General features: G+C 51.9%; 1 protein-coding gene across 8 annotated transcripts in view; it reads right to left on the bottom strand.

The window, feature by feature from the left end:
* Nucleotides 1-9,875: 9,875 nt before the first annotated feature.
* The window catches only part of Tom1 (target of myb1 membrane trafficking protein), a 33,947-nt gene continuing 19,371 nt past the window's right edge, over nucleotides 9,876-24,451 (bottom strand). For all 8 annotated transcript variants that reach the window (NM_001008365.2, XM_087594789.1, XM_087594790.1 and 5 more), the window contains 9 exon segments: nucleotides 9,876-10,721; nucleotides 10,810-10,849; nucleotides 11,609-11,668; nucleotides 14,336-14,411; nucleotides 17,579-17,699; nucleotides 19,235-19,328; nucleotides 19,670-19,703; nucleotides 20,600-20,733; nucleotides 22,880-22,996. In NM_001008365.2, coding sequence (NP_001008366.1) covers nucleotides 10,567-10,721; nucleotides 10,810-10,849; nucleotides 11,609-11,668; nucleotides 14,336-14,411; nucleotides 17,579-17,699; nucleotides 19,235-19,328; nucleotides 19,670-19,703; nucleotides 20,600-20,733; nucleotides 22,880-22,996 — 831 coding nt within the window. In that variant the 3' untranslated portion in view covers nucleotides 9,876-10,566.

Raw genomic sequence — 24,451 nt, 5'->3', positions numbered from 1 at the left:
ATATACACATGTAAAAAGACAAACAATTTTAAAATTAAAACAAAACTTATTGGGGTGGGGTTTAAAGAGATAGCTCGGCCATTATAAGAAATCCCAGAGGGCACAGTTTGGTACCCAGTATCCTGACCCTCCATCAGGTGGCTCGCAACCACCTGTAACCAGGAAATCCAATTCGCTCTTCAAACACAAACTACTCTCACATGCACATATGTATACACATACACACATAATTGAAAAGTTAAAATAAGAGACCGGAGAGATGACTCAGTGGTTAAGAGCGCTAACTGTTCTTCCAAAGGTCATGAGTTCAATTCCCAGCAACCCCATGGTGGCTCACAACCATCTGTAATGGGATCCGATGCCCTCTTCTGGTGCATCTAAAGACAGAACACTCATATAAATAAATACCTACATAAATAAAAATTTTTTAAAAATTAAAATAAGTATGTGCCGATAAAATATTTTTAAGAGCATTCTGGCTGCATGGGAGCGTCTTGGGGAGGTCAGTGCCCAGGGTCTGTGCTTTGTTCTACAAACCCTAACATCGGACGGACGATAGTCCAGACTCCCAGGAGGTTTGGAAGCATGGGGGTCGGGGGGAGGGTCACTTCTGCTCTCACCATGGAACCCAGGAGCCTCCATTCTTCACAGGCCTTCCTGTTCTGTGCTGTGCTGACTCAAGCAGGAAGTGTCACTCCTTCTCCAGTTCCACAAAGTGCCACTCTTGGCAAACATTTGTAGGCAGAGCATCTGGGGTCACTGGGAAGGTTGACAGTAAGCTACCCGGGAAGCAAAGCAACATGGACCTTACGTTCTTTTGGTTGGGTTTGGTTTCCTCTCCCATTTATCAGCTCCTGAGCCTTGAGATGATTTGTCTGGTCTTAGCTCACTGGTGGACTCCTGGGATAGTGTGGGCATTGACCCTTTCCTGGCAAGAGTTTCAGCTCTTCCCTGTTTGAGCTTAAAGATCCCACGGCACGATTCACAACCTGAGCCAATGTGGTTCCATGTCTTCTAGTTACTTCCTGAACATAGACAGCCCCTTCCTGGTCTTTTGCAAGCTTCGTTATAGCTCAGACAATGCCACTCACTTTCTTCTCCCTTATGCAGGAAGGGTCTAGCCTTGGCCTAACAGGGTAGCACATGTCTGTGAACTAGCTTAGGAGTTAGAGGAGAAAGGATCAAGAGTTTAGACCAGCATCAGCTACACAATCATTTGAGGCTAGCTTTTGCTACATGAGACCATGTCTCATAATAATAATAATAATAATAATAATAATAATAAAAAGGCCAGGAAGCCTCAGGACTCACATGGTGGATAGAGAAAACCAACTCCTATAAGTTCTTTTCTGACCTCACATGCTCACTTGTGGCACATGCGCACACTCTCAGACTGTGTGTGTGCTTGCAAGCATTTAATGTAATAGAACAATAATTAATAACAACAACAACTGTTGTGGTTTGCCCTGGAGTTATCTATATTTTGATGCTATCTAGTGCCCCAAGGACGGCTATCTAGTCTTGTACTCAGGACTCAGGTGACTTCCCCAGAACCTTCTCCCCATTTAATCTGTAAAATACAGGTGAGGGCAGGTACAGGATAGAAGGAGGCCTGTCATTGGACGAGAAGGAAGGATGGGCGGGAGAAGAGTTTGAAGGAAGAGGAGGAGACGGGGGTGGAGGGGATGGGGGGGTGGGAGGGTGAGCAGTAGCCAGTAGACAACATGGCAGGTGATGTTAAGATTCCGCTCTGTATATTTACAGGTTGTTATTAATGTTCTTAAGGGATGGACGGTACTGGGCTTTGTATGTTTAGGTGGGCAATTATATCTTATCAATTGGGTCAAAGGTTATTGTGTTGTGTGTTCTTTCATGTGTAGATTTAAGCATAATGGAGTGTGGGGTGGCTGGTCTGGGCCACCATGGAGTTGGGATGTATATTTCTGGCATGGAAACCTGCCTTGGGAACTGGATAGGTAGAGAGGTTGTTGCCAGGCTCAGAGAGAAGCCTTTGGCAATGTGATACGGGATAGAGCAAAGCAGATGAGAGGCTTTGCTGACTGAGAATTGACATATCCAGCAGATCTCTTGGGGCACAGCGGTGTAGACCTAGTGGGGATAAAAGATACCTTTTTGGGGTTGGGGATTTAGCTCAGTGGTTAGAGTGCTTGCCTAGGAAGCGCAAGGCCCTGGGTTCGGTCCCCAGCTCCGGAAAAGAAAGAAAAAAGGATACCTTTTTATTTGTTATCTTTTTACAACAACAACAGCAACAACACTATTAAAACATACAGGGGCAGGAGTGATAGCTCAACTGTTAAGAGCACTGGCTGCTGATCAAGAAGACCAGCGTTGGGTTCTAGGTATCCGTATGTCAGCTCACAACCGAGTTCCGGAAAAACAAATGCTCACTTCTGGCCTCCATGGGCACCGTATGCAAGCAGTGCACAGACATTAATCAGGCAAAACCACCGATACACATTAAAAAATGATTTTTAACAATTCGGTGTGATGGTTTGCATATGCTTGGCCCAGGGAGTGGCACTACTGGAGGGTGTGGCCTTGTTGGAGGAAGTGTGTCACTGTGAGGGTGAGCTTGGAGACCCTCCTCCCAGCTGCCTGAGGATGCTCTGTCTGTTCCTGGATTCCTTAGGATGAAGATGTAGAACTCTCAGCTCCTCCTGCACCATGCCTGCCTGGATGCTGCCATGTTCCTGCCTTGATGATAATGGACTGAACCTCTGAACCTGTAAGCCAGCCCCAATTAAATGTTGTCCTTTACAAGACTTGCCTTGGTCATGGTGTCTGTTCACAGAAGTAAAACCCCAACTAAGACATTCAGCTTCGAGGGTAGAGAGATGGCTTAAAAGTATCTTTTGCTCTTACAGAAGAACCAAGTTCAGCTCCCAGCACTCACACCAGTGGCTCACCAACACCTGCAAAGCCAGTTCAACGCACACATGTGGTGCACATGAGCTCACACAGGCACGCATGCATGCACATAAACTGAAACAATAAATTTTTTTCGTTATTTGCTTTTTTTGTTTTTCAAGACAGTTTCTCTATGTAGCCCTGGCTATCCTGGACTCACTTTGTAGACAAGGCTAGAATCGAATTCACAGAGATCCACCTGCCTCTACCTCCCTAGGGCTGGGATTAAAGCTTTGCGCCACCACGCCTGGCCCGATATACTCTTAAAAAGTCAAACCTTGAAAGTTTCACCTCAGATCTCATGAGTGCTCTCTTCTTGTGCTCCTGGGAAATGCCAAGAGGACTCCTGCTGGCTGGAGGTGTATGGACCCGTGTGCCGGTGCTCTGTGTGGATGCATCATGGCAGCATGTCAAGTAGACCCAGGCTGAGTAGAGAGGAATCTGACAGAAGAGGAGGGGTGGGATGCGTCACTGATCCTCAGCTTCAATCTGTCTCTTCCAGGTCTTTGCCCTTCGATAAGGCACAGGCTCTTGCTTGCTGGCTCCTGGAACAACAGTGACTGAGGAGGGGGTCAGGGCATGGGTGCCAGGAGGGGATAGCAGAGACAATGGCAGTAAAGCGAGAAGTGAAAGGTACCAGCTCAGCACTTTGCAAAGCCAGGAGCAAAGCCTTCAAGGACAGAGCAGGGCTAGGGTTTCCTGAACGAACATGTCCGTCAGGCTGAGGCCAAGGTTGGCAGGCGTGTTTCAGAGCCTGTAGCCCAGTGAGTCTGGTTATTCTCAACTCCTGTCCTTTTGGATCAGGGGGGGTCTGCCTCAACCAGCAGGGCTGCACAGACGGAGGCTAGCCAGCCAGGGTGCCTTTGATGGGTAATACTGGACCCAGTCTGATTACTGATGTGTGAAGGGGAGGAATAGGAACTGCTCAATGTATTGCAAAGTATCATGTAGACAAAAACACAGAAGGGAAATATCTATGCACACGTATGAATATCTATGCACTCGCACAGTGACATTTCCAGCCCCCGTGCAGCTCTATGCTCAGGTCCAGGCCCAGCATTTAGTACACACCAGCCGAACAGCATTAGGCTCCTTCCCTGGGAGCTGTTAGGGACCTTGCCTAGCCTCACTGATCTTCTTCCTTTTTATTTATTTATATGAGACTGTAGCTGTCTTCAGATATACCAGAGGACGGCATTGGATCCCATTACAGATAGTGACTCACTTTGGGAATTGAACTCAGGACCTCTGGAATGGCAGTCAGTGCGCTTAACTGCTGAGCTGTTTCTCCAGCCCCTTGATTCTCTTTAAATACACAGGCTTCTGGTCCTGTGTGCAATAGGAGCACAGCTACCTATAATGCCCTTCATAGTCTCTTTTACTTCCCCTTTCTGGGGGTGGGAATAGGGTGCAAGAAAAGTACCCTAGCCTGAATTTCACCCTCCCTGCCCGCAATGAGGCAGAAGATGTAGCCCTGATAGTCTTGGAACTCGCTCTGTAGACAAGGGTGGTGTCAAAGTCAGAGATTCGCCTGCCTTTGTCTCCCCAGTGCTGGGATTAATGACGCACCACTACCCAGCTGGGCTCGTTGTCATTTGAGGCCAGCTGTCTCCTCCCCTCCACCTGTCCATCCACCTGCTGGCAGATGCTTCCCTCCCTTGCTGGTCTGGAGGGCAGCATAGTTTAACCAGTTTCCTGCTTCTCCATGTCTACAGAATTCTTGGGCTTTGATTTACTGGCTGATCTTGTGTATCCATTCAACACAAGTTACAGTCATCAAAGAAGAAGCCCCACTCGAGGAAATGCCTTCGCAAGATACAGTTGAAATGATTTTTTTCAATTAGTGATCCATGGGATTAGAGCCCAGTCAATGGTGGTGCCATCTGTGGGCTGGTGGTTCTGGGTTCTATTAAAAAACAAACAAACAAACAAACCCCCCCCCCAAAAAAAAACCAGGCTAAGCAAGTAAGAAGTACTTTTCCATGGCCTCTGCATCAGCTCCTGCTTCCAGGATCCTACCCTGAGGTCTTGCCCTGACTCCCTACAGTGATGAACAGTAATATGAAATGTAAGCCAAATAAACCCTTTCCAACTTGCTTTTTGACATAATGTTTTATTGTAGCAATAGGAACCCTGACTAAGAGAGGCTTCTTGCCTTGTGCTGTGTTTTCTCCAAATCTTTTTGAGACAGGTCTCCTTCTGTAGCCCAGGCTATCCTGAAATAATGTGATCCAGGTTAGCCTTGAACTTGTAACAACCGTCTTGTCTTAGCCTTCTGAACATGGGGATTATAGGGGTGATCTTCCCCCTTCCACCTGTATCATTCTTTCCTGAAGGGGGCAGTGACATTTGAAGGCAGGCTGGGCAGAACAGTGGAGTGGGGTGACATATTTATGGGTTAACTGAGGCCCAGAGAGAGGAACCACACAGCACTGTGCACGATGCGTGTGGCAGACGTTGGGCCTGCTTGCTGACTCCCAGGTAGAACTCCAACTACAAAGTGATTTCTTGGAAAAGGTAGCCCTGGGAGTCCTTATGTTCTGGTCCTGTGCTGCTGCCTGGCACTCAGTCTGGGTGGGAGCCGCCTTGTCCCAGAGCCAAGTTGAGATAGTGGTTTAGGGAGAAATCCAGGTTCAGAGGTCACCCGACTCCTGATTTTTGTATACTCCCCTCCAAAGATTGCACTAGGGACACATAGTTAGGAATAAAAGTAGAGACCATTTATTATGAAAGGACAAACAGCCAGGCACGTGGTGCACACCTTTAATTCCAGGACTTGGGAGGCAGAGGCAGGCGGATGTTCGAGTTTGAGGCCAGCCTGGTCTATACAGAGCAAGTGCCAGGACAGCCAGGGCTAGTTAAAACATGTGATCCAGGGCTGGAGAGATGGCTCAACGGTTAAGAGCACCTGACTACTCTTCCAGAGGTCCTGAGTTCAATTCCCAGCAACCACATGGTGGCTCACAACCATCTGTAAAGAGATCCGATGCCCTCTTCTGGTGTGTCTGAAGACAGCTACAGTGTACTTATATATAATAAATGAGTAAAAAAAAAAAAAAAGGTAAAAAAAAAAACAAAAAACAAAACAAAAACAAACAAACAAAAAAAAATGTGATCCAAAAAGACCTCAAGACTCCACACCAGCCTGCACGCTCCACTCACTTATGATGCCTAGGCAGGGAAGTGTTTCCAGTCTTTGTCACCTGGTTTCTGGTATGTTGATCTCTGTGTTTTGTTTGCACTATGCCTTGGTACCATGTATACATCTGGGACCCACAGAGGCCCAAAGAAAGCTCCAGATTCCCTGCAAGTGGAGGTAGAGATGGTTATAAGCTATGATGTGGGTGCTGGGAATTGAACCCTTGTCCTTTGCTATATGCAACCGTGGGGACTGGGATGCAGGGTGGCCTCTGGCAGGTGCAGAGCACAGACAAAGCCAAGGAGGGGAGGACGGGGCTCCAGATGGAGGGCAGTGACGTCTGCTTGCTCACTGCTAGGTGCAGCTTTGCAACGGGTAGGGAGTCCTAGGGAGCAGGTAGAAGCCCCAGTCAGACTCCCTGCATTTGAGTCCTTTCTGTCTTCTCTTCTGCTCTGACCTTGTGGCTGGTTCTTGATGGGTTCCCATGGCTCTGGAGATGGGTTAAGTTATGATCTCTTAGTCATTGCAAATCTCCAGGAGGACTGGTGGAGGCAGGTCTTACATGCCACTGCTCTCTACAGCGGAAGGAATCTGTGTGGTAGCCATGGGCAGGATCTATCCTTCCAAATGCACATGTTCAAGTCCTCAGGACCTTACAGTGTCACTGCTTTTGGGGACAGCAACTCTAAAGAGGTGACTACAGGGAAGTGCGGTCATTAGATGAGGGGCTAATCCAATATAACTGTCTTTCTAAGAGGAGGAAGTCAGGGTGAAGATACGTGGGCCAGCGGTGACAACACAGGGTGAAGATGGCCATCTGCAAACCGAGAACAACCCTGCCACACCTGGATCTTAGGACTTCCAGTTTATAGAGTGAACAAATGTGTTACTCAGCCAACTGTGGCCCTTTGCTGGGGACCCGTGCAGGGGAACTGCATGGACCAAAGACTTCTGTGGAGCTTTTTGATGCTGGAGGTAGGGAGGCTTCCTCCAGGAACAAATCCCAGAACCTCCCCACGTGGAGTTTACCCAGATGGTAGGATGTGGGTGCCACTCTGTCCACAGTAAAGCATGCCTCCCCCTTTCCTTCCCTGTCCCGAAGCTCTGAGTGGCAGAATGGCCACTGGCAACGAGGGCACTGCAGCAGGCAAGAGGGGTTGAGGAGCTTGAGTTGAAGAGAGACTGGTGTTTGGACAGGGCCGTGGGGTCCAGCAGAGGATGGCCTGGGAAACATCAGATAGGACAGCAACAGACTGGTGGCGATGGGACGGAGCAAGAAGCAGTAAGAGTGGACCAAGCTAGGCATGGGGATGATGCTTGAGACTACAGTGCTCAGGGTTTGAGGAGGGGGGCTAGGAAGTCTGCTTGCTCAAAAACAAACAAAAGCAAGAACCAAAAATTAAGCTAAGCAGTGGTGGCACACGCCTCTAATTCCAGCACTTGAAATGCACGGCAGGTGGGTCTCTGAGTTCAAGGCCAGCCTGGTTTACAGAGACATTTCAGAACAGCCGGGGCTACACAGAGAAACTCTACCTCAAAAAGAAACACAAACCAAGCCAACCAACTGCACCCCCCAGCCCCCTGCCCCTGTGTTTCATTACTGGAGAAGGGAAGAGCACAAGAAGCTGGGATTGGAGAACGGTGCTGGGCTGTCCTCGGTGCCATGGTACAGTCCTGACTTCCTGCACGGAGCATCAGTTCAGCTGTACATTTGGGCAGAGGGGCTGCTAGTGTGCACCAGGAGATGGGTGCTACCTATCTGATGCTTAATGGTCTGGCTAGTTCTGTGCATCTTTTCTATATTTTATGCGCATGTGTGCACGAGCACGTACAAACACACACACACAGCACACACACCCCCACAGCACACACACCCCCACCCACGCACACCCCCCCACCCACACACCCACACCCACACCCACACACACAGCACACACCCCCCCACAGCACACACCCCCCCACCCACGCACACCCCCCCACCCACACCCACACACACACACACAGCACACACCCCCCCACAGCACACACACCCCCACCCACGCACACCCCCCCACCCACACCCCCACACCCACACACCCACACCCACACCCACACCCACCCACCCACACACACACACACACACACACACACACACACACACGGGAGCACTTTCTTGAGCCTGCATGCCTAAAGGGGAAGGAGAGCTCCCTGGAATGCAGCACTGCTGCCACCTTGTGGTCACGATGGAACACTGGTTCTGAAGCCAGGCTCACAGAGCAGGATAGCCTTTCAGCTGTCTTCGAAGGCTTCTGAAGACATGAAGTGCTGGCCTGAGCAGAATTAGAACCACCGCCAGGCCCCGCTTCACTCCCATTGCTGGGATCTGGTCGGTTGTGGCCTTCTTTGCCCAGGCATCCAAGGCGGGAAGGAGACTGGTGCTGCCCACTAGGTCTCCAGCACGTGTCCTGAATGGACGTTGGGAGCTGGGAAGCAACAGCACAGGCTGAGCTGAGGAGCCAGAGCAGCAGTGCTGTAAGCTGACCACTGGGGTCTGCAGCCAGTGCCTCGTTTCCCATCAGCCTTCCCTCCCTTCTGCTGTCTGCTTGGTCTCCAGAGGGAGAGCCCTGGTAGCTCTGCTCTGTCTTGGTGGAAGTCTGGGGGACAGTTAGCCCAGGAGCCCCTTGATCTCGGATCTGACCTTTACTGTCCCTTCCCTTCTACAAGTCCCCAGGCAGGCACACTTGCCATATCACCATCCGTATCACCTACACTGCCCACCATGTCTGCCGTACAACTACCAGTCACAATACCAACCCCGGGTAACACACAACCTGGTCGTGTAGCTATTGGTAGAACCCTAAGCTTCTGGAGTAGTCAGGGAAAATTCCCCGAACGTTCCGGCTTACACAGGAAAGTAGCAGCCTTGCCTTTGATCATTCCCAAAGTCAATTTCCCTAAAGGGCTTCAGACATGGAAGGAGTAGGTAGAAGAGTATGTGTGGGGGTCCCTCTCCTCTAGGACCTGTTAGCCAGACAAGGCCCCGCTTATCCACATGTAAAGGATAACCACACCAGGGATGTTGTGGGAGCAGGCCAGGGGTGGTCAGGCCAGGTCTGGACATGTACTCTCAGCCCTTCTCCTGCACGAAGATGGAATATTCCAGTCCCATGCAGGCTGTCCCTAACCTGTTTCCTTTACTCGTGTCCCTAGAGAGCTGGGCCAGGTCTCAGAGTACAGGTACCAGATCCTGTGCTGACCCCTGCTTTCTGACTTTGAGAAGACAGTGCAGAGTCTAGCCTTCTGCCCACTTGCTGCTAAGGGCTGGGTCCGCATGCCTTTCACCTAGAAACGAGGTCTCTTGAGGGCCGTATAGAACCAGGGAAGGTCTGGGTGCCCACAAGTGATTTGGATGGCCCAGTGCCCAGGGCTGTGTGGCACGGCAGCCGTGAGTTCCAGTCGGGGCTGATAGTGCAGTTACCTGGGCCATGGCTGGCACCAGCACAATCCCTGTGGCCTCCTGCCCCAATATGCCAGCACTGTCCACCAGTACTTGCCTCCATCTCTTGACCAGCTAATATTGTAGGATGGGCAAGGCCAGCTGCTGGGGTAGTGGTACCCAAACAGGCAGATGGCCCTGCTGGGCAGAGCAGAGGGAGGCTGGACTTGTGTGGTGAAGCAGGGACGGTATCTGTGAGTTCGACTGTACGCTCTGCCTTGCTGGGCTGTGAGTGGCTTGCAGACACCCACCACTCAGACGGCCTTCAGTTCAAAGCAGATGCCCTACCCCCAAATTGCTTCCTGCCACAGCAGATCATGCCGGCAAGGCAAGTGGTTTTCTACTTTTATTTGGGGATACAAAAGGCACCTCTCCCTGTACCTGAGGACTCATCAATCAACAGATGAGCCCCAGGTGGGTGGAGCCCTTGCTGGAGGAACAAAGCAAGGATAGGGGAAAGGCAGTGGAGGAACTGGGGGCTCTGGGCACCCAGAATCCCCGAGGTCTCATCTTGACACCTGGGCAGTGAGGTCTTTCCTCACTGGGTGCAGCTTCGTACCTGGACAGTGGGCAGCTCAGCAGGGGCCACCATTGCCCTTCCTAATAAGCCACTAAAGCCCTCTTCAGGCTCCACTCTGCAGGGGGATGGGATAGGCCAGGCTGTGGTGATGTCTTCTCTAATGCCTAGACTGGTAGTGTAGATTCTGAAGGGCTCCTGTGGGCTTCTCTGGGGAAGGGAGCAGGGGAATTCCATGGAAGCAGCCTTACACCAGGTCAATTAGGTTGCATCAGGTCAGCTCGTCCGGGGCCCCAGGTCTCAGTAAAGTCATAGTCGGTAGCAGGATGGGAAGAAGGCAGAACCAGTCAGGATCCCAGTGGAGGGTTGACTTGTTCCTCAGTTCATCCCACTGCTGCCCAGGCTCTGGGAGAAGAGAAGCGGGGTAACGAAACACCCCTAAGCAGCCTTAATGCCAAGGGAGGGAGGCCCAGCGGGTAGAGAGTCAGGCCCTGGGCTGGGCTGCATTCATAAGGCAAACAGCACATCATCATCCTTCTCCTGCGTCTTCCTCCGAGGGGCTGCTCCAGGACACGGTCTGGGGGGTCCCTCGGCTGAAGGGCTGGCCAGGTTGGGAAGTCGATCGGCAGCTTTGGCTCTTTCTTCCAGGAATTTGTCAAATTCTATAGGGAAAGAGTAGTAGGCTAGTGCTGGGGGAGAGGCAGGATCATTACTTCAGGGGAGGATTGGGCAGATAGGGTGGACGGTTACCTTCACTGGTGACACCAGAGGGCTCCTCAGCACCGCTCCCCTGAGAATGCAGAGGGAAGGGAATAGAGGTTATTACAGCTGGCTACCCAGTGGGCTTTCAAGGGCAAACCCTTGGGGTCAGGACCAGTGTTGTGCTTATGCTGACCCTGACACAGGCCTTTGCTTACACCCCCTATGCTTCAGGACCCAGGGGTTCCAGTTTCTGAGCCGTGATTTTATTTTTTCTCCTTTGAAACAGGGAGACTGGGCCTGAAGAAATGGCCTAGCAGTTAGGAGCTTATACTATTCTCACAGAAAACTCAAGCTCAGTTTCTAGCGCACGTATCAGACAGCTCCTAACAGCCTGTATGCCAGGATCAGGGGACCCGGTGCTCTCGTTTGGCCTCTGGGTACTGCTTGCACACTCACTCAGACACAAAACAAAATCAGGAAGGTGATCTAGCTCAGTGGTAGGGGAGAGGCCCTGACACAGAACTGACTCGGAATCCTGCTACTTTTGCCCTTTGGAAGAAGCAAAGCCTGGGGCTGGAGGTCTGGTTCAGGATTTCTGCCTTCTGGTCAGGCCTCTTTAGAGAGTGGTGGCTGTGAGCTGGGCCCCCTTTCAGTTACCAGCCTTTTTGATAGGGAATGGGATAATGATGATGCCTCCCTCTGAGGGAAGTTTAGGACCCCCGCACCCCCACCTCCAGCCCCCACACCTCCATCCATAACCAATGCCACCTCCCAAGTGATGGTGGTGACTAGGGGAAGACAGTAATACTTGCCTCTCCTATCAGGAAAGGCATGAGCCCCAACTTACCACATCGGTGGACAGCCACTGCTCAATGTCCTCCATGATGCGGGCCTGTGTGGCCGGGATCTGGAAGGAAGACAGCAGTGAGGCAGGAAGGGCAGTGGGTGAGTGACAGGAAGGAAGCTGAGCTCTTCCTCAAAGTTACTCATCCACCCTGATCTGAGTTTCTTCTGTATCCTCCTGGGGTGCAGATCCTGGGGTTGCCTCTTCCAGCTGCTTGGGACCACTCTGCCAGCAGCTGGAGCAGGGCTCCATTCCCCACATGGAGAAAACGGGAACTGTGGGGAGGTGTTCAACTGGAGAAGGCTTTAAGCCATGGTCCAGGACAAGGACAAGCCTGGTCACAGGTGCTCACAGCAAACAGGGAGACTCAGTTAGTGGCACAAGCAGGAATTTAAGAGGAGGGAGGTTCTCAGAAAGTCCAGGCTGGTCGGCAGTCACAGGGACAGCTTCCAGAAAGTCCAGGCTGGCAGGCAGTCACAGGGACAGCTTCCTGGATGGGAGTTTTTTATTCTGGGCTCAAACACATGGGCTCTCGAATGGCGGCTCCTCAAAGGAGCAGGGGCTGGGGGCTTCGTCTGTAACAGTTTCAACAATATCAGTCTGGCATGTGCACACACACGGTCTGCTATGGACCTCGGGGGACTCCTGGCATCTTATGTAATGTCTCTGTACTTGTCTTCCTCTCCTGGCAACTGTCATCTGGCTGGAGTGCTGTCAGGAGGCGGTAAGGCCAGCAGAGAGTCTGGCTGGAACTTAGAGAGGAAGGCTGGGAATGCTTACGTTTCTGTTTGACAGCTTTTGGACGGAGGGAGAGCTAGAGTCTCTGACCAGACCAGTTTAGCGTCCAATCTTATCACCTAAGCTACCCAGGGTGCCTCACTATGGGAGAATCATGATGACGCTCCTTACCTTTCTGGTTGACTGGTCACAGCTCTTTTAAATGTCCCCAAAGGGAGGCCAGCCAGCCAGGCAGGTGGAAGGCCAGGGCTGGAGGGGTGGGGCTGGCACCTGGCAGCTAGACGTGGCCAGGGAAGCAGTGTGTGGTGTGAGTGAGGACTGTGATAGACAACTGTTAGGTCGGGGCCGTGTGGAGAGCAAATCAAACAAAACAAAACAAAACACTCCTCGACTATCCTAGGGGACCCCGAAGGGTGGCCCCCACACTCTAAGCTGAAGAGCAGCAGCTGTCAGGCAGCCTGGTGACTACCAAGGCTCCTGAGTGGCCCAGGGTTTAGAAAGGTTGCTTCCTCCACCAGCTCATCATCGCCAACAGCAAAGAGGCGGGTGGTGGAGGGGCTTCTGCCCGTCATGCACTGGCCTCTCTGTCCACTCTGGATGACAGTCACGTTGCCAGGTGAGGAAGGCAAGTACAGAACATTATCCACGATGCAGGAGTCATGACTAGTGCAGGCCTAGCCCACTGCAGCACCAGGGAGCAAAGGAAGAGAAGCCGGTGTGACGACGTCACCCATTACACAGGCTGAGCTCTGCTGAGCCTCAGACAAGGCACTGCCCACCAGCTCCAGTCTGGACTTGGAGTTTGCGATGCCATCCCACAGTCAGTGGGTTTATGCCTTTGCCTCCAGTCAGGCTCAAGCCCTTGAGAGTGGGTGCCGGCTTGGTCTTCAGACATCATGCCCAATTGGTGGCTGCCCAGATAAAGGGCGGGGGAGTGAATGCAGTCACGCTTGACAGCAAGGGCGGCTGCGTGTGTGCTGTCCACTGTGGGCCACTGCAAGGCGCTGCGGGGACCTGGAAACTCAACACTGGTCCTCCTCTCGGCTGCTGTTACTCCTGGGAAGATAAGTCTATCTCTGTGTGGCAGCAGGAGTGAACTGGGTGGTGATTCCCACGAGAGGAACGTAAGGCTTAGCACAGAGCCAAACGTAGAGAACAGGCTCACAAAGTGATGGCTCAAAAAGCGTTCAGAGGAAGCGAGGCTCGGAGCAGGTGTGCTCCGAAGGTGTGCTCAGGGGAGGCCCTTGGACACCGTGAAGCCTGCCAGCCTGCCTACCCAGAAGTGTCCTGTGCCTGTTCTGCTCTGAAAGGATCCAAGCAAGGAGCTGGGAGGTCCAGACCCTGCCTCGTGTGAGCAGGACCTCTGCTCAAGGCTTTCAAATGGCTTCTACCTCACCCAGGACAGTGTCCACTGTCCTAGCTACCACTTAGACCTCTTCCCACTTCTCAGGCCCACCTGCCTTGGACTCCATCTACCACACTTCTCCTGTGCGCAGTCCTTGCCCACCTCTAACTTCTGAGAGCAGTGTGCTGTTTCTAGCTGTGTCATTCACAGTGGCTTGGGATCTTGCCAGTGGGGAGGGTACCCACTGAGGGCTCAGTTCTGGCCATGTGGCTGCCACTCAACACACAGTCAAGGAATTAACTGGACTTAAAAGAGTATGTGGGCATTCTGATTGTTGTTCTAGGGTCTCCTTTGCTCCCCTCTGCAGGTTCTTGTTAGTGAAAGGTGTCTGGAGAAGTGGTGATGGGGAACCATGACAGGTGATGAAGGGGTGTGAACCCAGGACCACACTGGACTCCGGTCCCTGAAGCAGGATTGGCTCACTTGTTAGGCCAGTGCCTCTTTAGCTCTTGACTGGGAATAATCACACTAGCCACACGGGCCTACTGAGAGCCGATGGAAACGAGCTGTACCCAGTTAGTTAGTTAAGCCCCTCCTCTCTGGAAGGCTCTGGTTAGAACAGGTTAGAACAGGTCCTCTCTACTCACCGCCCCGGTGCTCTGCTGCCGGGCATCCAGGGCCCCAGCCAGGCCATCTGTGGTTTGGGGAGCCTCGTATTTGACCCTGAAATACAGAGCAGTATGGTGTTAGATGCTGCTTGACCGTACCAGACCTGACAGGCAGCATGAGGGACTGAGGGTGTCAGGTGAGCCTGACTTGGGGACTTGGGGTGGCCTGGGTAGGAATGGCTCAGGTCACAGAATGGCCTGGTCTGAGGCTCCTCCTCTCCAAGCCTGGTACAGGAAGAAGAGGCTCCATTTTTTGCTATTGAAGATTATGTTCAGATATGTGCCCCATAATGACACGAATCAAGGAAGCATGAGAAGCTAGAGACAGCATGTGACCAGAGACCAGGATCAAGCTCACACATGGCTGTGACCACAGTGGTCCCAGTTGAGGGACCGTGACCCCCATGCTCATGGGTAAGTTTTATAGCTTCCTTTTTGAGCAGTTCCCATCAGAATTTCATCAACAGTGGCTCTGTGTAAGGATGCATTTGAATAGGGGAGCTCCTTCCACTGCCAAAAGGACTGTGCAAGCTGCTGAGGGCCCATTGACACCAGCTGCCATAGGAAGACACTCCCCACTTCTCTGATGGACTGACTGGTCACAGCTCTTTTAAATATCCCTAAAGGGAGGCCGGCCAGGCAGGCAGGTGGAAGGCCAGGGCTGCTGGCTGCTGGCTGCTGGAAGATGAGGACAGGGAAGGAGTGTGTGGTGTGACTCAGAAGAACCTGGGGGAGTGAGAGGGAGGCTGGGGAGGGCCGACCTCATCTGTCCTGGTCGGCTGAGCCTGGAGGTGATAAAGGCAACCGGGAGGTTTCTATCTCAAGGGGAAGACAGGCACTGTCAAGAGTGGAGAGGAGCTCCTTTCCTGGGGCCCCATTAATCTGCTAAGACCAAAGACTTCAGGAATGGAGGCCATAGCACTGAGCTTTGCAGTGCTGATGTCCTTTCCTGGGGCCATGTGGGCCATTAGGAGGCTCTTTCCCAGGCAGCCAATCCAGGGATGATGCTGTCACTCCCTTCCCAGGAGGCCCACCTACCACAGACAAGACTGACGGGCTCATTTCTCTCGGCCACACAGCTCCTGAGCAGGCTGTTGATATCAGCACCATGGGGCCCAGCATCTCTAACCAAGTCTGAGCCAGGACAGCCAGCAAGAAGGCACCCATGCCAGGGACTGTCCATTTTCCTAATTACTCCTGACCACCACTTCCCTGCTCTCAGTCTTGCAGTGGAAACTTAGCTATTTAAAAGGCCTAGTATGTTCCTCTGGAAAGCCTAACTTGACCTAGTGAGCTACAGATCCTGGGCCAGGGGTTGGTCATCCCATGCCTAGGTAGGAAGAAGGGAGTCTCTACCCAGGTTGTCCCAGTTGGTTGTTTGGCAGGGCTGGGTCTGAGGGCACTTGGGACAGTCCTTGTCTGAGTGCTTCTGAAGAGGATGCTGTGCAGACATCACTGAGGAAGGATAACTAAGGATAGTAGGGAGGATGGAAAGGAGGAGCATCCTGACCCAGGATGCCCAGGCCTCTACTGTCTTCCTTCGTAGAAGGGCCTGGTTGGAGAGGCTGTGGTACTGGATTTGGTAGCAGCTGAAATGAAAACGGGTATTGACAAGAAGCTGGCTTTCCTGTGAGGCCTGACAGAGCCAGTTGCAGGCTGGCATGGAATGAGGAGGCTGGGAGGGCAAGGAAACTATCTGGGTAAAAACAGTTATACAGGTGACCAGAATGGGAGGGTCTGTTATAGCATGAAGATGTGCTAGGTAGGCATGGGAACAAAGCACAAGGCCCTCAGAGCTAAGAGCCCATTCCTGTCCCTGTGGGTGCATTCTGTAGGGTTGGGACCAATGCACAGTAAGTGGTGCAGGAAAGCCAAAGGCCTAAGAGGGCGCAGGGACGCTATGCCAGCCAAAGGGAAGAACTTGTGTGTGATGCTGTCAGCATCTGCTCCCTTACACAGACGTGTGCCCTGTGAAGGGCTAGAGCTCAGCTCGTCTACCTTGCCTCTGAGCCTTTGCACTTCCTGTTCCTAGAACCAGAAATGCTTCCGAAACCCCAGTCTGGCCTTGAGCCCTCTGAAGAGCTATCTGCCTCTTCATACAACAACAGCCATGTATACCACTACATGTGTGTGCCTGGAGGGCAGGCTACACGAGTACCTTCCCTGTAGAGGTATGTTGGTGAAGCAGTGCACCCCAGCCATGCTGTCAAGAGTTAAACACTAGGGACTCTCCTGTGTGCTTTGCTGTTTTGTACACTGGGGCCTATGTAGACACGCCGCCCTCCCGAGTGTGGGTCCCACGACGCTTGTTAGCTTTCACCTGCATAGCAGCCTCAGCGGCATCCCTAACTCCATGGCTACTGTAAGCTGTAGTCCTGAAGCCTCGGGGCTGGCGGGTACAGACTGCTTAGGGTAAAGCCAAACCTGACTTACAGCTCAGTGTGGAGCCAACTGGCTGCAGACTGTCAGAATGTACCTGGATCTGCAGTGTGAACTGGGAACCTTCTCTGGCCAGTGTCTGCTGTCCACTGACCACGAAAGAAGAGGCACTAAGACAGCCAGTGGGAGCAGCTGGGAGGCTTTTTTTAATCTAGAACTTTCCTTGGCTGCAAGAACCATAGCTGCCCACAGCTCAGCCAATAGGGTTATAAGCAAAGGGATGAAAACTATTAGCTAAGCTGTTTCCTTTGACGAGCACATGTGGAGGGAGAATAAGATCTGCCAGACCAGGGGGTGCTCTTGGGGACCTGCTCCATTAGAGGGTCTCACTGATGGCAGCATCTCTCTGGAAATGGACAGCTCACAGGGAAGGACATACTGCAGTGGAACCAGAGTCTCCTCTGGGGGTGAAGGATGGCTGTGAGACAATGGTCAAGACCTAGAGGTCAGTACTGCTGTCCTAGGGGTCTTCCTTGCCTTTGGGGGCTTGGTACTGGCTGCACATTGTGTAAGACAGTGGGCCAGCCAGATGAAATGTTATGTAGAGGTGGTCAGAGACTCCCAGCCTTCCAGCCCCTCAGAGGCTTGGTTCTGGTTCTGGTCAGATGTTGGTATCTCTTTCTGTCCCTGGACCACAGTGTAATCCAGGCCATGCTGAACTGAACTTAGGGACTGTGTGTCTTTCTCCTGCCCTGCCCATTCCAGATTCAGGGATCCCAAGAGATGCTCTTGCCAACAGCGAGTCCTCATCTGCAGGAGAGCAGGATAGAACCGGCAACTCACCCTTTCCGTTGATCAGCCAGGGAGCTGCCCCGAGTCAGAGCAAACATGTCAAAGTCATCTTCCAGGTGACCAGACGCTTCCAGAGACTGCAGGCCAGCCCTCACCCTGCTGGAGCCAAGGTCTGCAGAGACAGAAAGGCCAGGCTGCTGTTCCCATGTCCCATGTGGGACTAGGGCTGTTTGCTTGAAGAGCACTAGGGCTTAGGTGGTGGGGCTCGGGTGGGAAGCTGCCTACTGCCTGTGAGGAGCAGCAAACATGTCGGTTCTGCCGTGTGCTCACCTCTAAGGTGGCACCACACTCGCCTCCTCCCGCTGTAGTGAGGATTAGAAAACAGGAAAACACTGCCTGTGACACCTGCTAGAGCAGCGTCACCCATGGGTTGAAACCCCTTTGGGGGTTGAATGAGCCTTTTCCAGGGTTGCATATCAGATTCATTATGGTTCATAACAATAGGAAAATTGCAGTTATGAAATAGCAATGAGAATAATGTTATGGTTGGGGGTCTCCATGGCATGAGGAAATGTATTAAAGCCTTAGGAAGGCTGAGAACCGCGGAGCTGACGGAAGGGGCTGAGAAGCAGAGCAGTGATCGGATCTGACTGCTCACAGGTGAGGGTCAGTTATTCAAAGCAGGAGCAGAATGCGTTTCTGCGGTTGGGCCTGGAGCAGGCAGTCAGGAACATTAAATCAATCCTAGGCAGACCTCGTGGTGCCGGCCTGTGATACCAGCTCCAGGGGAGACCGAGGCTACCCTGGTTACTAAGCACATTCGAGTGGAGGACTCTGGGGAAGTTTGTGAGGCCTTGTCTCAAATCAAAGGGCTGGGATACAGGTTAGTGGTAAAGTACTGTTTAGCATGCTTGAGGCTTAATCCCCGGAATGAAACAAAACGCCAAAAGTAAACAACAACAACACCACAGCAGCCCAGGGACAACAAAAAGGATCCTGACTGCTAACACTTATCGAGAGTACAGCTAGGTGCAGCAACCTAAAATCTCGGCTTTTGGGAGATTGAGGCAGGACGATGGAGGAAGTTTGAGGCCTACCTAGCAGGCTGCTAAGCACTTAGCAAGAACCTGGCTCAACAGCCAGCAAAATCAAATAAAACCTAAATTATCTACTCTTCTCAGAACAAAGCACCTAAGGAAAGCAGGCTGGAGTTCAGCTCAGAGGGAGGATGATCGTCCAGCATGGGCAAGGCCTGAGTTCCACCCCACAGTGCTACCAAAGCAGAGCCTTCTGGCCCAGCCCTGACAGACGCTGTTTCCTAGCAGTCTCTTTCTTGCTTGGCCCTCCCGACCTTGAGGAAGGGCTCTTTCCCTCTTCAGGTAGGAACTGATCGCTGAGGCTGAGCGGCAGACTGTGTGACGGTCTCCAGGTTGTTAGGTGAGGTGGAGGGAGGGGGTGTGGAATCAGGGCAGAGCAATGGTCAGAGTGCAGTGGGATTTATATTATCCAAGGGGCTCGGGGGCCTTGGTACTCCCAGGGCATTCTCACAAGTTTTGCCCAACCCTGCATAAGATTTGGCTTGGATCCCAGCAAACTAAGAAATGGACCAATGTTGTGCTGTTGGCGAGCACAGGAAAGCACCCCCAGAACTTTGAGGCTACCCACACATTGTGACATACCCTTGGCTGACGTCCCCAGCACACTCACCCATTCCTGCCAGTTGGGATGAGAGGTTGCTGGTGGCTGCGGGGTCAGGGCCCATGTCAATCAGGTCAGCTGCTAGCTCAGCTTCACCGGAGGCCTGAGGTGAGAGGAGATGCCTGGATGAACCTTTCAGGATGCAGTGATCTGCCTCCAGGCCCCAACATGTCTGAATGGGAGCTGGGGAGTTTCTTCTCCTCCACTGGGGCTCCAACTCAGTTAAACCCCTGGGAGACTGGGAAGGCCCTGAGGTACAAACTGGTGGTGACAGAGCCTTATTTCCCTTAAAGGCAGAGTGTGTAAGAAGCCAGAGACTTCCCGATGAGCCTAAAAAGAAGCACCAGTGCCCCGTACCAGGAAGGCATCAGGGAGAGGGTGAGAACGTCCCTCTCACTTCCCATCAATACAACATGACAGAGTTCCAGAAAAGATACCTCTTACCTTGGCAGTCTGGCCTGTTCGGAAGCGTTCAAACCTACAAGGCAGAATACCCCAGTCAAAAGAACAGATGGACACAGTCCCCAAAGGACCCCAGATCACTACTAGGATGACGAGATACACTGGTCTACCTTACAGATGCAGTGCACGCTCGCTGTTCCCATGCAATCACTAGCAGAGCCCGTTTCATTTACACAGGGCTGGGAAGTATATGATCACTGATAGGACTACCTTGCAATGGTCATCAAGCAACAAGGTGACAGCAACAGAAAAGACAAGGTGACAGCAACACAAAAGACAGGGACACTCAGCAAGCAGAGCTGAGTGTCGTTTTGCCAACTGTCTGGTTACCTACTCTACATTTGAAGATGTGTGGGTGGCTCTCCAAAGTGGCCACTTGTTTCTAACCCTGACTACTTAAGGGCCAGGGGCTAGCGAGGTGGGAGAAGACCTTTAGTGTACAGCCTGTTGGGATTCTGGCCTGACATAAAGGCCATCACTTTTGAATTCATCTTCTGTGCTAGTGTCTCTGGGCGATGACAGAGTTGAGACACTGAGTAAGGGTGAATGATACTGGAACAAACTGGGCCTGATGCTAGGGTACTGGGGGGCTACCACACAGTGCACCTCAAGATGGCAAGGGGGAAGACTTGTATCCTCCTGGGCTAGTGAACAGGAAAATCTGGCCCCTCTCAACTGACTGCAAACCACATAGCAAGTGGGGAACACAAAAGACAGGAGGAGCAGGAGGTGGCTAGATAATAACGCGCTTCTAGAAGCAGAGCACTGTGCTTCTTGCCTTTATGACTACCCACTACCCAAGCAACTCAGCGATGGGCAGAGAGCTGGAGGCTCTGGTAGCTTGCTGATGTCTGAAAAGGGCCCAGGGAGAATGGCTGTGGAGAAGCCCAGGGGAAGGAGTGGCGGGACTACCGTTCATGGCGCAGAAACACATTGTTGAGGTTGTCATTGATCATGAGAAGCTCCTCTGTCAGCTGCTCGTTGGAGATGCGTGGGATAAGCTCCAGGATCCGTTGCTGCATGGCGCGGCAGGTGCGGTTGAGTTCCTACAGGGAGAAGTGAGACACTGAGGCCACGTGCAGGACAAAGCTGCTCCTCCGGAACTGTGTGTCGGTCCTGGGGGAGGGGTCTTCGTGGTGAGGAAGGTGAGGAGGTGAGGAGGTGAGGAGGATGAGGAGGGTGAGGAGGGGAAGGAGGTGAGGAGGGTGAGGAGGATGAGGAGGGTGAAGAGGTAAGGAAGGTGAGAAGGGTGAGGAGGGTGAGGAAGGTGAGGAGGGTGAGGAGGTGAGGAGGGTGAGGAGGTGAGGAGGGTGAGAAGGGTGAGGAGGGTGAGGAAGGTGAGGAGGGTGAGGAGGGTGAGGAGGTGAGGAGGGTGATGGACCTGAGGATGGGGTGGGGTGTGAACAAGTTGTAACTTCTCAGACTGTTACCCCATACATCTGGACTTGGAGTTTTTGCCTCATTGTCCTCATGGGCTGACTTTTTTCTCTTTTGATAAACTTCTTATTTTGGAACAATTTTCCAATTTATTGAACAGTTGCAAAGGATACAGAGGCTCTCACGTGCCTTCACCCAGTTTGACGTTTGTCAAAACTAAGGCGTCAACACCTTAACTACTTCCTTCTGCTAATATCTTTTCTCCCCCATTTCTAGCTCCTACACTTCATTTAGTTCCTGTTGGGTTTTAATCACAGTTAATCTTCTTAAGAGGTTGGGTGTGATGCTATGCACCTGTAATCCTAGTAGTCAGGGGCTGAGGCAGGGGGATGAAGAATGTGCGAGACCATGCTTGGCTACATCATGAGACCTTGACTCAAAAATAAGTAAGTAAAAAACAAACCAACCCTCGTTTGGCCTGCAGGCAAGTGTAGGAACTGTCACGCTTGCTTTTGTAGGGTCAATGAGGAAGCACTGCACTGATCTCTGGCTTCCTGTGGACCTTCTTCCCCATGTACCCACCCAGGGCTCCTGGGCTTTCTTCATCTGCTCAAGGAGACTTACAACATCCCTGGGCCCCCCCTTCTCTTCCTCTGTGATGAAGCATAACTGACATTAGTTTCTGCTTCCTCATGGGCCCTGCTGGACAGAAGAAGGGCATAGACTGAAGTCGTTGCTCCACGTCACAAATCCTGAATTTGCTACCTTCCAGCCACCATGACCCTAGATGTTACATGTCCTCTTTTGCCTTAGTTTCCTGATCTGGAGAATGGGTTTGTTTAGGGCTATGAATGAATGTATATCAAGCACCTATATTGAGCTTGACACAAAGAGTACTTATGATGCGGGCACTGACTCTGTGTCACCTTGCCAGCTGGCTCCAGCCTTCTAAACTGAAGATCCCAGACTACTCATATCTACGTGGACTTGGACATATAAAACTAATAACAATTCTTCCTCTCCTTTCATCTCCAACATCTCCTTCTTTCATCTAGTTCTCACACTCAAGAGTCCACTCAGCTGAGACGCTTCTATTTTATTCCCACACCCCAAATAGAAGGATCTCTGAGCAGTCACAGGGGCATAGAGACCTGGCTTCAAAACTGCTCTCTGAGGGTTGGTGGGAGAGCGATGCAGACGGCATACAGAGCATCCTGCACACAAAGACTTCTGTCCCTCCACACATTCAGGAGACCCTGGCTTTGTTGGTTCCCAACTTTCTCACTGCCTTTCTTAGTGTCTCCTACAGAAAGACCGGCCAGCCCCACTCAGTCCTGGCCCCACCCCACAGGAAGATCAGGGAAGTATCTAATGACATCCAGTAGCAGAATCTAGCATTTCCCATGGGCCTCAGCTCTCCAAGACAGGATGCTCACTTCTCTCAAAGCCCACACGGCTCTGCCCCTCCTGCTTGCTACGGCAAACACCGCGAAGGGTGGGCAGCAGGCCTTCTGGCTTTCCCCAGTGCTGTCCTTGCTCATCAGCACTGGGTCGGGGAATAGATGTACTATCTCATTTAACTCTCATGTCCCGCTGTATCAAAGTGGGCCGTTTTGTTCAAGTCAGAAAGCACATGTGACTAGGATGTGAATTCCTGTCTGATGCAAATCCAAGGCTCCTGGTTGTAATGTGTTCTATTGCCTAATAGCTCCCAGCAAAAATAAAAGACTGCAGTGTGGACAGGGAAGAAACAGGTGTGGATGCATACAGGGTCACCCGGTCGGGGCTGAACCTGGAGGCAGGCTGTTTGCTCACCTGTAGTAGCTCCAGGTCTGCGGGCTCTACCTGGGTGGGCACCAGCTCTGTCAGCATCTCTGACATCACTCGAACATTTCCGTTCACCATCTCCAGCTCACTGCGCAGCTTCCCAATCTGAAATGCACCAGTGTAAGGTGAGGTGGGGGGGAAAGCCAGAGTCCAGCCCATGTCTCCTCCACAGTCGTGTGGCCCAGAACTACCCAGCCAACACTTTCTCCACAGAGCTTCCCTCCTGACTCCTGCAGCTAATTCTGGACTCAAGAGCCTGCAGAAAGTTCCTCCCCCTCACGGCCCCTCACAGCCCCTCACAGCCCCTCACAGAGGTGCCACCAACCGGCGCCATCGCCCAACCAGCAGCCGGGAACAGAGGCAAGCTGAAAGAAGTGTGACAAATGGAGGGGAATAAGCCAGTGAGTGTGGTTGGAAGAGTGCCAGCATCTCTTGGGGCCACGATGACAGTTAATGAGGCCCTAGGGATGGCAGTTCTCCTAAGGAGTAGCAAGGAGGTTGCAGTCCCCTTATGCCTGGGAGCACAGAGTAGGCTCTGTCTGTGTTTTTCCCTCCTGAAGAGAATTCCAAAAGTAAGTCCCAGGCCTGCTACCCATGTGAACATGAAACTCAGATCCAGTACTTGTACCAGTGATCAAAGGGAACCAAGGTTCCAGGCCTGGGGACACATAACAGTGAAGGTGGTCAGTGTCCTCAAACAGGTGGCAGTCTGAGGGTTACTGTGCAGTGTCTGTTGTGACCCCTGAGGGACTTTATATGTTCATGGACACTGTGTTCACTTTGAATATTGAGAAGCAGACGAAACCCCCCCTCCCATTTACCTGGCTGAAGAATCCTCTTACAATAGGACAGCTCATAAATCTAGTGGCTAAGAGACTACATTTGGGGAAATACTGGTATATTCTAAATTGTGTGACTGAGTGACAACAAGCTTCAGAATTTGAATTCTTGACGGTGACAGCAGCTACCGTTTACTGACTAGCTAATGAGCGCAGCACTGAACACACATCATCACAGGGAGGCTCTGCCACCTTTATTGAGCTCAAGGATGAAGAAACAGGCGTGCAGAGACAAGTACCATATCCACTGATGTTGACCAACGGATCAGCCCACAGTGTCAGGCAGAATGACTTGTCTAATAACTCTTGGTGTGAGTGGACGAGCTGCTCATCACCAGACTGCATCTAAACCCAAAGGGATCTAACCACAAAGGAGCCTGGGAGTTACATCATCCCACCACAACATCCTCAAGTGCCCACGAGGCAAAAGGGGCTAGAAAATCAAACAAAAGCACTCAGTTTTACTGAGCAAGAACCTTCTGGGGCTGGAGAGATGGCTCAGTGGTTAGAGCACTGACTGCTCTTCCAGAGGTCCTGAGTTCAATTCCCAGCAACCACATGGTGGCTCACAACCATCTGTAATGGATCTGATGCTCTCTTCTGGTGTGACTGAGGACAGCTACAGGGTACTTACATATATAAAATAAATAAAATAATTCTTTAAAAAAGAAAGAAAGAGGGCTGGAGAGATGGCTCAGTGGTTAAGAGCACCCGACTGCTC

Source organism: Rattus norvegicus, chromosome 19 (assembly GCF_021556685.1).
Source record: "Rattus norvegicus strain SHRSP/BbbUtx chromosome 19, alternate assembly SHRSP_T2T, whole genome shotgun sequence".
NCBI lineage: Eukaryota > Metazoa > Chordata > Mammalia > Rodentia > Muridae > Rattus > Rattus norvegicus.
Note: the sequence above shows the minus strand (reverse complement) of the source record. Positions and strands in the feature narration are given on the sequence as shown.